We start from the raw sequence: 16,663 nt of genomic DNA, 5'->3' as shown, positions 1-16,663 counted from the left end.
AGATGCAACAAAATATGTTTTCCTTTTGTTGTTCATATAGATTTTAATAATAATTAATATACTTCACGAAATAATGTGGTTTGAAACAATGCATTTATAGATTATATAAAATTAATGAATGGGAGGCTACTTTCATTTTAATTACAGAAGATCCATGTAAATACTCATGTAAAGTAGGGTTCAATAACCATGTAGCCAAATCCATATTATTATCAGTTGTGGATTAAAACTATTAGCATTGGAACTAAGATTCAAGTAAAGTTTAATATTGACATATGCAGACTGAAGGCAGGAAAAGCTAAATTAAGCAAATAAAGCTTATATATGAGAAATTGATTTCAGCAGATGAAGAATAGTCAATTATAGTGACCAATTATAGAGACTTTAATCTGAATATGCTTAATATCAGAGCATTGTCTAACAACATGTGTAAGAGATTCCAATGATTGGAGATGTATTGGAGAAAGTTTTCTTTTTGCAATTTTGCGTACCATCTTTCAAAGAGAACTATGAGGTCCATAAAAAATTAGCCTTAGCATAAGCAATTGGGCAGCAGTGCACAAACCATATCAATCAAAAAACGCTCAAAACCCAAACCTTCCAGGATGGTCCAAAGATAACTTCTCTCTAGGCGATCAGAGACCTTTTTTAGTGGGAGTGGTGTCGACGACGTAGAAGGCAACAAATGGTATCAGGAGCTTATCAACCCCTCAAGCAGGCTACTTGTAATACTCCATATAAAGTATGAAACAGTCAGCATTTTCCTGATAACCTTGTGCATATCTTCATGTTGAAATTCCATAATGAGGGCCTACAACTGAAGCTGTCCAGATGGTTTTTAAGGGAGCAATGTAACAAATAAAAGGTATGTTAAAAAGCACCAAAATGTTACATGAACATTTTAGATGTAAACGGGACTGAACGGAATATACAATTAAACTATATAGCACTTATACTGTGACCAATTACATAGTGGTGCTTGGGTATTAGGATGGGAATGGGGGAAGGGGAAAGGGTGAAAGGTGAAGACTCAGTTTGGGCGCCCCCTATGACTCAATTATCTTAGAAAATCGCTGCCAAACGAAGCGCGTATGTATCTACGTACAACATTTTGTAACAGAACTCTAGCGCATATGACCACAGCAATCTCGCAGCGAGACAGATAGGCCATATCACAAACGCGCTTTTCTGACGCACAGACTTGTAGGTATCACCCATAGTCTTTTAATGGTTGAAAATGTAGATTGAAAATGTAGAACCCTCCCAAGGCGGCCACGGACCGAAACGCGCTTGGGCAATTGCCCAATTAACTCTTTTGGGAGAGATGTGTGAAGCCTTCTACGTTCTTTGTTAGTTTGTTTCATCAACCTAACTACCGTGTTGATTCTCCAACAAACAGGGTGATACTAATTGCAAAAGTTAAAAATGGTATTGTGCCTTTTCACTTTTAGAAGTATTTTTAGATGCTATACCTATAGCGTTGGTGCCGAATACAAACAGCTACCATATTCTGAAACACTCGGATAATGCGTCTCCCTGCTGCTATATCGGCAGATAATGTTTTCTCCTCCCGAATTTGCCCAGTATTATTCTCTTTCATGAAATTCGCTCAGAAGTCAGCACCAAGTTTCTCAATTAAACAAACACATCCGTGAGTGAGTGAGAGTTTCTCTTAACACTAGCCGGAACGAAGCCATTGCGCTTTGGGGACTTCATAATTAAAATGACTCCAACGCAGTAAATGTAATTTAAGGCTACCCTCCTTCCACGAATTTTTTAAATATTTGGGCGTTGTTAAAATTCGAATAAATAAATAAATAAATAAATAAATCGTCAAGAAATCAGTTCGGGCCATTTTCATCTCAGTACAACCCCCCGACAATGGACTAGCCTACACAACAGGTGCTTTTACTAGGTGCCACCGTGTCAAGATTCTACTCCAGCACGGTGTTCACCAACTGAATAACCAGCACTTTGATACGAGTTTACCAATTGAAGCGCTAATCGAAACTTACTTCGCACATATAATCACACGGGATTCATCCACTGCAACCATCTTTAGGGTGGGCGTAGTAATGGAAATGATGGGCTTAGAACTCCGAGGAGGTCACGCCACCGATATAATTTCAAGTTTTCTCTGAAACTGAGACAGAGAGTAAGAACAAAAGTCTTTGTCTCTCCAAAGAGAAGGGAGAGAGAAATGTGCTGAATTCGTTCCATTTCCATTTTGTGTTTTGTTATGCACGTCATTGTGCCCAATTCATCCTCAGCCTACCTGGCCCTTTGCAATTACCGAGCTCACCAGTGCTCTCTTTCTTCTTGATGAGGTTCCAAACAGTTGATTTTGGTAAGACTAAGGTTTGGCCTTGTCTCTGACTGTTTTCTTTTCTCATAATGGCTTACTTGACTTTCATTGACACAACTCTGGTCCTTATGCTGACTTATTGCCAAAAACAGACTCCAGATGCAATCAAGAGCCTAGAATCAAGACTAGATACTGAAAGCTCTCTTATACTTGCACTACAGAAGCAATTGAACACACAGGACTAATTCAGAAATACCCGTGAAACAATTTGTCCTGAACATTATGGTGCCCTGAAATGTGGAGGGGGAGGCTATGTATAAAATGAAAGCTGAGAATCTTCACTTTAACCACATGTTTATTGTTCGGTTGCTAATGTAAAATAGTGGAGTACAGATCCAAATCAAGAAAAAATGTCTTTGTTCCAAATCCAAACATTATGGAGTTCACTGTTGTTTGTTCAGTAAACATTACACTTATTGATCATGAATGGGCCTCTCCACCTTCAGCATTCTTCTATTCCTGAGAGTAGCACAGATCTCCACTACTGTTCATCTTTCTGGATGAGGCCAGTGATTGTAATGTGATGTAATCTACAAACTCAAACTCACTGCAATACTCAGAATAACCTAGCAGATATTGTTTTCACCCTCATGATACACCCATAAAACATTAGCTAATGAGTGTTGAAAAATGTACGCAAATATTCAGTGCGAACTTTCAATTAAATTGACAGCCCATCTGAAACATTATAGCTTGTTCTGCTTATTTCTTAAGCCCACGGTATTCCAGTATCCGTGGAAAGGACAGGTTCCTGGAGAATAATGTATGGCGTTCAGCATCAGTGAAAGTGGCCTTTCCAAGTCCCACACTGCTAATAAAAGCTCAGGAGGAATCTCATCTGGCTCTGAAGATGCATCTTTCTGCATGAAATCTGCGGCTTCACTTCCATAGTGGGACTATGGGAATATAAACGATCACCTGACTGGATGAAAGAGGAGGCGAATTCAACAAATTCTGGAATACACGTATGTCACCTGTACACGAATCACTGATTCCTAACAATACAGAATTACGTTTCAGAAAAGCGTTATTCCGCCCGGCACCACTGCTATTGTTAAGGACAGATGCTCGGTGATCAGAAATATGAAGTGCCAGAAGTACATCTGCCTCTACTCTCATGATAAAAAAATGTCTTCACTTAAGGAGAAAGATCAGACCCAGTGAACAGAAAAGGCTACTCGACCTTTTTAAACCCCAGTGGTTCCTGTTGTTTTCCAAAGCTTGGGAGGTGTTCAGGACCATGGACAGCTGCACGCGTGCACAACTGAGGCTGATCAATAATCATCTCAGCTACTGCATGTTGTCTTTTTTCAGGTCTGGTTGTAAAATGTTTGCAGTGAATTAAGACCTATGTGGCCACCTCTGTAGTTTAGTGTCCTACAGCTCTGTATATTTTTATACTCTTCATAGTCTATTTGGGTTATTTAACATAGCGCCACTTTGGAAAGACCTAAAAATTACTTTAAATTAAAGTAATTTCTTGGTTTTCTGGATATTTGCACCGAGGGAAAAATTCACATTCAATTATTATAATTTTTTGGCGGAAATAGACTGAATCACCAACTGACTCATTTCATGTGCATGAATCCTAATCTGCTAAATCAAAGATGTTTTCATAATTTGCAAGTCAGGAGAACGAACAATAACTGCAGTGAAGCTATCACGAGATTCAATGCAAATGATTTTCACGCTACTATCGAAGCCTCCTTCGGTCAACTCAAAGAAGGAACAATGCATTTTGTGTCTTACTCACAAAAATGAATGTGCAATGATTTCCCTAATCTGGTGGAGCCACGGCTTAGTCTGTGTTCCAGGCAATCAGATATGAGAAATGATTTGGTTTCTTTGAAGAAAAATTATTAATTCCTCCCCAGACCATTTGTCTCTGAACTGGAGGCAATGAGCTTCAATGAAGGAGGCTTGTCTAAAACAGCTTAATCAACAATTTAAAGGGTTTATGGCCACTTTATTTTTCAAGACAGTGCCTATTTGCTTTGTGGATATTGGATTATTTCCCCCATCCATGGAACATACTGCCAGCTATTCTCTCTCGAACCAGGCACAAATCCATATATTTCCTTCCATTTGTCCACCGTTGCAGTAGAAGTTGCCAGACATTTATTTATTTCAGCCATAATGTGCTGACAGGTCAAGGGTGGCTAAATTCAATAAGGAAAGGGAATCAAGTATGCCATTGTGGCCCACATTTTTAACATTTAGGATAAACAACACTCCTATGACCTAAATGATCAATCGTAACCAAAGGACCCTCTGTGATAGCACTATTTACACTTCAAGAACATAAGAAACAAAGATCTTCTCATGAAACCTGGGGTATAACAAATGAATCATAAAAAACTAAAGTATCATTCAAAAACATCAAGATGGCACAATCAGTAATGACCCCACTTCTCCCATACTGCTCATTAGAGCCATTACATAGAATTAGCTCTTATGGTCTTATTAAACTTAAGAATGGGAACATCATCTGACGTAAATCTTGGGGGTTGTTTTTAGATCCCTTTTATATTGTTTCAATGCACTGTTGCATTAAAATTAGTCTGTGTTGCTTATTTCAAACTGCGCTGGATTAGTCTGTTATCCGTATTGCCCATTTTGCTGAGGCTGTGTAAGCAGACAAAACAAAATACTCAAAATGCCTCTCACAATAAGTGTAATTTCTTTAGGGTGGGCATGGTAATGGAAATGATGGGCTTAGAACTTCGAGGAGGTAACGCCACCGATACAATTTCAAGTTTTCTCTGAAACTGAGACAGAGAGTAAGAAAAAAAGTCTTTGTCTCGCCAAAGAGAAGGGAGAGAGAAATGTGTTGAATTCGTTCCATTTCCATTTTGTGTTTCGTTATGCACGTCATTGTGCCCAATTCATCCTCAGCCTACCTGGCCCTTTGCAATTACCGAGCTCACCAGTGCTCTCTTTCTTCTTGATGAGGTTCCAAACAGTTAATTTTGGCCTTTGTCTCTGACTGTTTTCTTTTCTCATAATGGCTTCCTTGACTTTCATTGGCACAACTCTGGTCCTTATGCTGACTTATTGCCAAAAACAGACTCCAGATGCAATCAAGAGCCTAGAATCAAGACTAGATACTGAAAGCTCTCTTATACTTGCACTACAGAAGTGTAATTTAAAAACAACTTAATAATTCTCAGTGATGTGAGTAGCTGGTGACCTGGCTGATGCTAAATAGCAAAGTAACTTAAATTGAAACTCATATAACTCACACTCACTCTCATGAATCACAACTGGCATTTTCTTAAGTCGCCACAAGATGGCCATAGAGTAGCATATGGTTGGTGGATATAACATGAATTGTCAGTTATATTTCAGTTTTGCCAACCACCGTCAAAAGAAAACCATGGATGCCAAATATTACGAAGTGGTTTTAAGCTCATCCATGAATCTTTACAGCCAACACACACACACACACACACACACACACACACGCCTCTGTATGCATATCTTCAGGCTACTGTACTTCAAATATACAATGTACGAGAGAATGCCCATTTCTGTATAACCGCAAATCACAGGTCACGTAATCTAATGCCCTTATTTAAGCCGTTGCGATGATGTACATCGGGAATTATATATTGCTATGGAATTTTAATGCAATCAACATCATGCAACACATGGAAATTTGTAACACGAATTACTAGTTAGTTCAAGTAGTAGTTGAATTCTACGTATGTACAAATGCCAAAAAATAAAAAATCTTTTAATATTCAATAGGTTTATTGACTTAATACCTCATTTGTCCATTTTTAGCATATACTGTTTATCTCAGTGCGTCCATGACGTCATCTGAATTCTATGGGAAAAGCCCGTCTCACTCAGGCGCGAGGAGCACTTTGATTCTGCTGTTTTTAGAGCAGGTTGGAAACGAGCACTAAAGAAAGCCTTGCACTTACTAAAGCTTAATGCCACAGCTTCTTTTTTTTGCCAATGAATTTTGTTTAAAGCCTATCATATATTTAAGATATAGCATCACTGGCACAACCAGGACAGACAGTTCAGTAAGGTTTTGGAGCTGTGTGGGACTACATCTGTCTTGTATGCACGCTATTCAGCCCTAATGGATAAGGAGAATCAACATGTTTATGGATTTCATCGGCGATTTTTTCAGCATTAATATGAGAGCATACATGAAAGAAGAGCGTGAGAAGGAACTTGGCACAATTAGCATGATTTCAGAGACCCTCGACCCACGTCTCTTAATGGTGCAAGACACAACATCTACCACTTTGCCAACTTCCAATGTGATGGAGAATGATACAAGATGCGGGGAACAGATTCTGCGCCATGGCAGCGTGGAGAAGGTGTTGATAGGGGCAATTCTCACTATGCTAACTTTTCTGACGATCTGCGGAAACTTGCTGGTGGTCATATCTGTGTGTTTTGTAAAGAAGCTGCGACAGCCCTCTAATTATCTGATCGTGTCCCTTGCTGTCGCAGATTTGTCTGTGGCACTGGCCGTGATGCCGTTTGTCAGTATTACAGACCTTATAGGCGGACAGTGGATTTTCGGTCAAGTCTTTTGCAACGTTTTCATTGCCATGGATGTGATGTGCTGTACAGCTTCTATCATGACCCTCTGTGTAATCAGTATCGACAGGTGAGAGTGAAGTTCCGTTTTTGTCACACACAGAACATAAAACTACACTTTGAACTTAAAAACCTAGATTTTAAGTCGCACTGGATTTTAAACCACACTCAATTTTCTGTCGAACTGTTAGGCTACTGTAAATATCCAGATCTATTTTTGAAAGTACACATATTTATGAGAGTAATGACGAGACGGAGCTCAAATAAATGATCCTGAGTATATATTCTTTTTGTGTTTTTGAAGGATGAGAAATAGAAATGTTATATTTTTTATTCTGGAACCAGGATGTAGAAACAGTGCATTGTTATTATTATTATTATTATTATTATTATTATTATTATTATTATTATTGTTGTTGTTGTTGTTGTTGTTGTTGTTGTTGGAATGTTTCTGAGCGATTTGCCTGTCACTGTTATTTCAATATTAATTTTGTTTTCATTAATGCTATTATTAATTGCTTACTGTTGGTAGTTAACAGCTCATAAATTACATTGTAAAAATATTTTGTACATATAAGCAATTTAATTTCAAAGACAATTTGTGTATTAATTATCTAGCAGGTGGCCCCATAGTATGTTAAATGATAGTCTGCTCTTTTATGTTCCAGGTACCTTGGCATTACTAAGCCCTTGACTTACCCTGTAAGACAGAGTGGGAAATGTATGGCCAAGATAATCCTGTCCGTTTGGCTTTTATCGGCTTCCATTACTCTGCCCCCTTTGTTTGGCTGGGCACAGAACGTGAATGACGACAAGGTGTGTTTAATCAGTCAAGATTTTGGCTACACAATTTATTCCACCGCAGTTGCGTTCTACATCCCTATTTCAGTGATGCTAATCATGTACTATAGAATATACCGAGCGGCCAAGGTGAGCGCGGCGAAGCACACCATCGCCGGCTTCCCACGGGCGGAGGAGGACGAGAACGTGGACTGTGTCACTGCGGCCCTGAAACTACAGCGAGAAGTGGAGGAGTGCACTAGTTTTTCCCGTCTTTTGAAGAACGACAGGAAGAACATTTCTATTTTCAAGCGGGAGCAGAAGGCGGCGACCACGCTGGGGATAGTTGTGGGGGCCTTCAGCGTCTGCTGGTTGCCTTTCTTCCTGCTCTCCACAGCCCGGCCATTCATATGCGGCGTGGAGTGTAGCTGCATTCCCTTCTGGGTGGAGAGGACCCTGCTATGGCTGGGCTACGCCAACTCTCTCATCAACCCATTAATTTACGCGTTCTTTAACCGGGACCTCAGGACCACCTACCGTAACCTGCTCCGATGCAAGTACAGGAACATAAACCGCAAGCTTTCAGCTGCCAGCATGCAGGAGGCGCTCAAGCTTGCTGAAAGACCAGACCTGGTACTGTAGATAAGTGTTTGTAATTGTGCCCCAAAGGGAAAAATTCAAGAACCCAAAACTAGGCCACGTTTAAATGTTCAGCCTTCATTTTTTAGAAGTTACATCACAGACTTGAATTAAATGAACAAGACGCTCATTTTGCAATTTTACAACCCTGATGGTACAACTGAAAACAAAGTTGTTTAATTTTTTAATTTTGTTTGATAAGCTAAATTATGTATATACTGTATGATATAACCTGCATTTCTTGTAAATCTATGTAGAGCGATGTCAGCTATTTCATCATTGTTATATAACATGGGACCTCTATGAAACTGAAACTCATAAATGAGACCTGACCTATAACTGACCATTCCAAAGGAGTTATCATGAAGATAAGCAATCATATTACTCTCTGAATACACAGTTGAACCTGATCAATAGCTTAGAAGGTCATCTGCTTTTCAGGTTGCAATGATAAACTACAGCCAGCCATGCAATCCTTGGGTAGACATCTTAAGTTGTCATAATAAAATATGGTCACTGCGAAATGTGTAGGCTTTTATTTATTGATTTTTAAAAACTTATTATTATGCATTATTTTAGTAATATATGAAACTTCCTAACAAAAGGAGTATTTATGGGCCAAAGAGAAATTGAATATTGATAGAGATTCTTGATTTTTAATTGTAATGCATATATTTCATATTTATAATTATTATAGCCAAAAAACACATTGAACAGTGAAGTATTTTACTCAGGAGCAAACACAAGACTGCATGCAAGGACAAACATGTGGATTTATATACTACTTATTGGCTATTAACTGTACCCTAGTATCCAGTTATAAATCAAATATTAAAAATATCATAAGACCACACAAATAGATATCTAGTAATAAAGCATTTTCAAATATGTGTTGTTATGCGTACATGTGTTTTGTTGTTATTATTACAAATATGAAGACTTCAAACAAGAGGGGTTGAACATTCTATTAATATTGCATTTAATTGAGGAGCTATTGAAATTATTCTGAATGCTTATTCCATTCGCATGAACTTGAAGTGTGCAGGTAGTTATTCATTTGTAATATCAGTCACTGGTAAGCAAATATGATTAAAAATGAATACGTTTTATAGAAATTGGTATGTAAAAGCAAAAACATTTGAATCGAAAGGAATGTATTTTGGGTGGATTTGTTGACATGTTATACTTGTAGTTTGTGCCTCAAATTGTCTTACAATAGCTCTTACCACATATTATGTTGTTCCAATTGTAGGCGTAAGAACAGTTTGTTTTTCAAAGGTCTCATAATTCAACAAAAAATGTAATACACTACTATCCATTTATTGGTTGCTAGCTCCAAGAGAATGAGACTGTTCATGTTTATGTCGTGATTAGGTCAAATACCAAGCTGTTTTAAACTGTCATTTTCAATGCAATGTTTTACAGTGTATGCATGCAACAAGCTTATTTGTAACAGACATTCTGAATCCACATATTCAGAATTTTCAAATATTCACAATGTTGCCTGCATGCAAACCTGGTCACTGTTGGACATGTTCAATATATTGTGCTGTAATATTAAATGGATTGCTATTTAAAGACTATTCATTACTAAAGAATGCATAGGTTTCCACTGTGTGTTTAGCAAATTTACTTATGACATGTTTGCTTGTCACAGGAAATGCCATCTAGAGCCTTATAACTTGTTAGTTTTAGGTTCAAATCCTGAACTCCTCCAAAAGGAAATAATTAACCTTGCAGTTCATTTGAATTACATCCTGAGCGTAAAATGTGAGGTATATTGGTCTAAACCACGAATTATATGTTCTCGAGTGATATACATAGGTCTTCAGTGGAATAGGAGCTGGTAGTTTTCAGAAGCTAAACAATACCATCATGCTATACCAGTTGAGCACTCTGTCTGTTAATATTATATCTGGAATAATTAAATAGGGAGTATTTATGTTGAATTCAACCAGTAACCGTATATTTTACTTATCATTAAACTGACAGCAAAACAGAAGTATCTGTAATGTATGACCAGCTGTATTTTGTGTATAACCTCTGTACCTATGTAAAAAGTTATTTTAAACAAATAAATTGTCCTCTGAATTAATATGCATACAACATCTATCTATCTATCTATCTATCTATCTATCTATCTATCTATCTATCTATCTATCTATCTATCTATCTATCTATCTATCTATCTATCTACCTACCTACCTACCTACCTACCTATGTGTGTGTGTGTGTTAAAGATATACTTTCTGTAGATCTTTACTTGATATATTTATATGTAAGCATTCAGTAGTATGTACAGCAATATAATATTGGAGTTTAAGGTTCTAAAGACAAATCTTACAGCTTGCACACAAAGGTACTCATTTTAACATCTGAAAATGACTTCCATAACTTAACTGTTATGAAGGCTTTTTGACTATTAAATAAGTATTAGGGTAAGTTTTTAGATATCAGTTTCTATGAACAATACTGAACCTTACTGTTATTATGCTTTTTAAATGATCTAATTAGCCTGAAATCAATTGAATTATTTATTTAACATTCTCAGTGACACAATTGCATTTTATGACTAAACAAAGTTAATTGTTTATTTGTACGTTCCATGAAGATATTAGCATTTTTATAAAAGTATGACTGAGAAATGGTTGGTATGTTCCACCAAACATTGTCCCTTTATTAATCCTTTCATGATAATATTCCCTGATTATTTAATGAAATTAAAACAATCCTTTTTTATCAATAGGTTATTAACAATCAATATGATTCCTGCATAAAAGTGCCATAAATGTGAAAGACTGGTTGGATAACAAATGGTGTGCATACATGATAATTCGATATGTATGTATATGTATATATTCTCTAGGATACTATGACCATACCATTTGTCATAGCGTTGACGTTGTACCTGACCTTGTGCGCTGTATAAGGTAAGTATTTTAAAAAAGGACAGAGCAAGTTGATCAAACAGAAACAATAAATATCCAGAGCAATTACATATATATATATATATATATATATATACATACATACTGTAGATACTGTCAGTTCTCAGCCCAGATTACGCGTTCAAGAGAGGGAGACATTACAGCCTGTGCTCTCACATTTAAGTGTGAAAACACAAGCTCTCACATGCTCTGAGAGATACACATAACCCACACTCGCATCTTATACCGTGGAACTGAACCAAACAAGCGCGTGGGCCTTTCAGTTCACAGAACCCACCCACGGAACGGAGAGCTAAATCCCTCTCCTCGTCCAGAGAGCCTTGAGATGTGACCCTCGGTTCAGCTCTAATGTGTCAACATGCTGTTTCTTTCACCGGCAGGGATTAGTATTATTATTAGAAACAAGGAATGAATTGCCCACTGACAGCAACGAGAGGGCAGGGGGAGGGGCATGACCCAGCAACTGCCACTCATTTCACGATCAGCCGACAGATGGCCAATGATAAATCAGCATACCGAAGCCCCGCGGACTGTGTTTGCACAGCTTGTACACACAACGTTGAATAAGTTTATGTCACACATTTTGATGGAGACCCGTAATCCACAGTGAAAGAGGTGAAACGTTGACAATGGACAATTTTGCACTCAGCACAGTGAAGACAGGCAATGTAGAGAGGATATTAAAAGCATGTATGCACCCCTGTGGATCAAACATTAGCCCAGATTCTTTTGTCGTTTAAGTGAATTATCATAATTGTTTGCTCTTTCTGATATTAGTAACACCATATGCCTGAAGTTGCTAAATAAGTACAAATAACAAAAATGTTAGTGAATCATTAGTCATAGTCATAGTGCAAAGGACAAATTGGTTCAGCCTACAATATAAATTAAGTTCACAGCATTTTCTAGATCCTCAAGCGCCACCTTATAAACACCAGCATATTGCACAACTCAAATGATCATGGGCATGTTTGAAGGTAGCCGCAGGTTTCCTCGGTTTTTTGACCTAATCAGAAGAATGGCAGCTGCACACAGTCCGGTAACTCAGATGTGTCATGGAGGGGAACAGTCTGTGAACTTGACCATATCATATATTTTTACCATTCCAGATAAAGGTGATGTCAGGCATCCTCAGTGCAGAGTATTTCGACAAGGAACAGAGGCTCAGAAATGCAGAAATGGAATATTTGTGTGGTAGAAGCTGGGAGCTCGTCTGCCTAAATATATAATGAAAGAACAAGAGCAGAGTGTCCTCTGTGGAAATGAAACGCGCTCTGAGTACAACAACTGTGTCATGGTAAAGGCATGTTGGATGATAATGAAACTAGGGACCACACAACCACACACAAACACGCACCCACACATACACCCACACATGCACACATGCACATGCACACGCACATGTACATAAACACACTTCCATGCACACACACGCACACACACAGTCTCTCTCTCTCTGTCTCTGACATTGAGTTACATTGTCCTGGGACGCACAACTTAACCAATAAATCACAGTGTCACCTTGTTTTAGGACCAGCTCAATTATTTATTGAAGAACTTGTCCTTTTAACTAGCATACCACAAACCTGCTATGACAATGATTAGCAAGTTTACACCTTCCATAATGGAAGATGGAAATTGTGTAAGCAAAGCCACATTCGTCGGCTAACTGGTGTTTCATTCAGTCTAGCTAACATGGTACATATAAAGCTGATAAAATTATATTTCTATATTGTCATCATCAGAACTTCAGCAATCACTGAAATTAATGAAAATATTATATGAAATCAAAAAATATTGCATTTACCAAAGCAGTTAAGAATTCTTCTCTTTAATTTGAGTAAATCAAATATATAACAAAAGCAAAAAGCATAAACGTAAAAGGTACACAAAATCTAGAAGTATATATAATCAATTTCTAATTAGTACAAAATTAATATGGCTGTTTTTTATTTGATGTATAATATAACAAAAATAATTTCAATTGTGGAAGATAAAACAGGTACATTTTGTGCCCTGTGAATTGTGCAAATCTTTGGTGGATTGTTTATAAAAGGCCAAAAAATGTTTGAGACATTTCTTAGCAAAATAATTATGTATTCACCTAGGAAACACTGAGCTTTTGTGCAAAAGCATTGTGAAGAATTACTTTGTAACACTGTGTGAAACGACTGGGGAAAGACTGCTGTGTATTCAGAAAGCAAGTTGAGCTTTAAAATTTTGCATGTCTGGAATAGACAGGAACTGTGCTACCCCCAAAGATGATTTTTATAAGGGCCCCCTCCTGGTAGCTGGGATATAAATAATAAAACCTGTGATCCTACTTGAAGCTGAATTCACTATTTCTGCTCCTGCTGAGGTTTTTGTTCTTTATGAATCCTCCAGTGAAATTATTTGCAGCATGCATACACTGCTAATGGAGGAGGGCAGTATCTCCAAAACATTTACTGCAAATGCAGAGCAGTTCAACCTATATGTAAGATTATAAGATTATGATGATTGTGATTACAACAACAACAATAATAATAATAATAATAATAATAATAATAATAATCATCATCATCATCATCATCTCATCATTATCATCATCAACATATTTTTCATTTATAAAGCACATTTCACACAATTATCAATTCCAAATTGTGTGAACCCATGAGATACACAAATTATAATTATAATAATACACAAATTGTGATGGGGAATACATGTTGACAATGTGCTGCAGTTTTATGCAGGAAATCCTTTTTGAAATAATTCTTATGACATTTTCATTGCACATAATCAACTCACCAACACAAAACATTTGTTGTTTTAAAGACTACTGCGGGGAGACAAGGTTATATCAAGATGCCCCAGGATAAGTTTGCTTTGTTTAGACAACGGCGGTCACAGATTAAAATTCAGACTGGAATATCAAAGTGTTGAATTCCTCAGGATACATGAAAAATCCTTTCTTTCAACTTTTCAACCCCTGGAGAATCCATCAAGGTATTTTCAACGAGCTACACTGGATAAACCTTGAAGCTGAATTTCTTGCTCTTCCTTAAAAGATTCCAAGTGAGCTTCCTGAGTTTTAAGAGCCGCATCAAAAAAACCTGTTTGTACAGAAAGTTCTCAACCAACCGGTGCGCTTCTAACTGTCACCGCTCAAATATTTGTGAGGTGACATTAATAGTTTTTTTATGTGTGGCTTGTTGTATCACTGTTAGTTTCAGTGGCCCCTGGTTTACCAATATGTGTCGTGCTCATTGTAATATCTGTAGTGTGTCATTTGAAGTCCAGTCTTAAAGCTTTCATGCAGAGATGTGCCATATCTCTGTACCAAGGTCAATGTAAGAAGCTGTACACAAACTGATTGCTGAGCAACGAAAAATTGGGGAACAAAAATGGCGCTCTGACAAACCAATGAAACTCACTTGATCTTCACTGGGGACCTTAAACAGGTACAGTATGCCTCCAAATTACCGCCTAACCTTGAGATATTGATGGGCTACCTCCAGCTATCTGGCAACCGCTAGTGGCTGTGCCCCACAATTAATGTGATCCACCATCTGACAAATTTAATCTGTGTATGCAAAGGCAGGCCTCACAAACTAATGTTTATAATTTAAGGTGGCCAATTTCCGCTGAGATTTCCCAGCAAGACCATGGTATTATACACTACCATGACACTAAGCAAAGGACTTCCAGAAATTAACAAGGGAACAAGATGTGAGCTGCGAACTTGCTGATTAATGACTATTGCAGTCACTCTTCTTACTAGATATATTGTGCACTGATCAGTTACTCTAGGTCTATTTAAACTGGTTATGATGACAGAATCTGAAAGTATATTTAATTTTTGTTACCCATAAATTTAATAAGGTTACACATTTGGTATGTATTCTATCAATCACAGTATGGGCACTGGTGGATTGAGAAAGCAGAAGACTGAAATATAAAATGTTCATATCTCACTGAGACGACTGAAATACTGTATGACAGATCATCAGCAGACTAAGCAAGATAGAAAACACATGATTGTACCTTGTGTATGATGCCGACCCTTGCACCGTTTACACGGTTGACCTGGAGTACGAATCAATTTATGTTACAGATCACAAGCTAGCATGGAAGCTGGCAGGGACGCTGCATTTATGAATACTTTCAGGGCTTAAGAACAGAAGTGTGTGCCAAGCACCCCCTCCCTGCACAGGCAGCGACTCCATCACAGTCCCACAGATCTCCAGCTGCTCTGCCAGCTGCCTCACGTCTGTGATCTCGGCCTCCCCGAACCCACCGGTCAGGTAATTAGCTGCTCCTGTTGGACTAAGAAAGACAACCGAGAGGTAGAGAACATGGCGGTGCGATTCATTAGAGAGAGGCAAATTAATAGCCGATATTAAAGAGATGAAATGATGAAATGACAAGCAATTCACACTGTTGGTCTCAGCCTTTTCATGGATATAAAAATGACTGCATCACTAAGAGAGAAGGATGGTGGAAAGATATATATTAAAATGGAAATCCACCCTTCTGAATTATTTACCTTAATGGTTTGCTCCAATAATGTGCACCAGTTAATTTGCATTAATAATGAATGATAATTTAGGAGGAACTAAAATAATCTTTAATTTGAAGTTGCTTTAATCAGTTCAGCCTACTTGTTAGAATTAAAGACAATGTGGTACGAGACATTTATTTATAAATAATTTACAAACAAGAATGATAAAAATGTTTTGAAAATGTATTTTACACAAAAATAATTACTATATTATGCTATAAAATAAAGCCCATCGCACACGTTTCATTTTAAGCTTATGAAAGAGAGAAGGTGCTCTCTGTATAGGACAGTGCATATAACCAAAAACCTATACCCAGGTTCTCAAAAGAGACTACCCAGACTGAAACTCCGGTGTACTCGTGGAATTAATCATAGTTATTTAATAACAGACTGATGCTTCAATTTGGTATCTTTCTCCATCACTCAAGTCTTTTTGGAGTACCTAATGCTCTCTTTCTACAATCTGATGATATGACTGCTTGGTTGGTTGCTGAAGACTATATTGTTAGTCCGGCTGGTCAGACACTGGGGCGACCTCCTTTCTTTCCTGATTGACTTACTGGGAACAGGAAGTCCACCCACAACCAAAGCTGTTTTTCAGCTTTGACGTGACACAGAGCAGCTCATGGGTCTCCTCAGTGAGACTGGGGTTCTTTCCCCTGTACCCTGTAATCTTTTGATGAGGTACGATCTGATATCTCATTCCAGAAAAGTAAACATCCACCCCCCCACAGATTATGGCAGAAGAAGAGACAGTTTTTCTTTAAAAGGGGTAAACTGAGAATTAAAATGCTCCAATATTTCTTTAAACAAATGTAACATGAG

The 16,663-nt window shown here is 37.7% G+C and overlaps 1 protein-coding gene across 1 annotated transcript; it reads left to right on the top strand.

Annotated features, from left to right (window-relative positions):
- Positions 1-6,216: 6,216 nt before the first annotated feature.
- Positions 6,217-10,430, top strand: LOC135246109 (5-hydroxytryptamine receptor 7). Its single transcript, XM_064319637.1, has 2 exons — positions 6,217-6,998; positions 7,597-10,430. The coding sequence occupies exons 1-2, from the start codon at positions 6,478-6,480 to the stop codon at positions 8,348-8,350; spliced, it is 1,275 nt and encodes a 424-aa protein (XP_064175707.1). The 5' UTR covers positions 6,217-6,477; the 3' UTR covers positions 8,351-10,430.
- The last annotated feature ends 6,233 nt before the right edge of the window (positions 10,431-16,663 follow it).

This window comes from Anguilla rostrata, chromosome 2 (assembly GCF_018555375.3).
Source record: "Anguilla rostrata isolate EN2019 chromosome 2, ASM1855537v3, whole genome shotgun sequence".
Lineage (NCBI taxonomy): Eukaryota > Metazoa > Chordata > Actinopteri > Anguilliformes > Anguillidae > Anguilla > Anguilla rostrata.
This window is presented reverse-complemented; position numbering and strand designations above follow the sequence as displayed.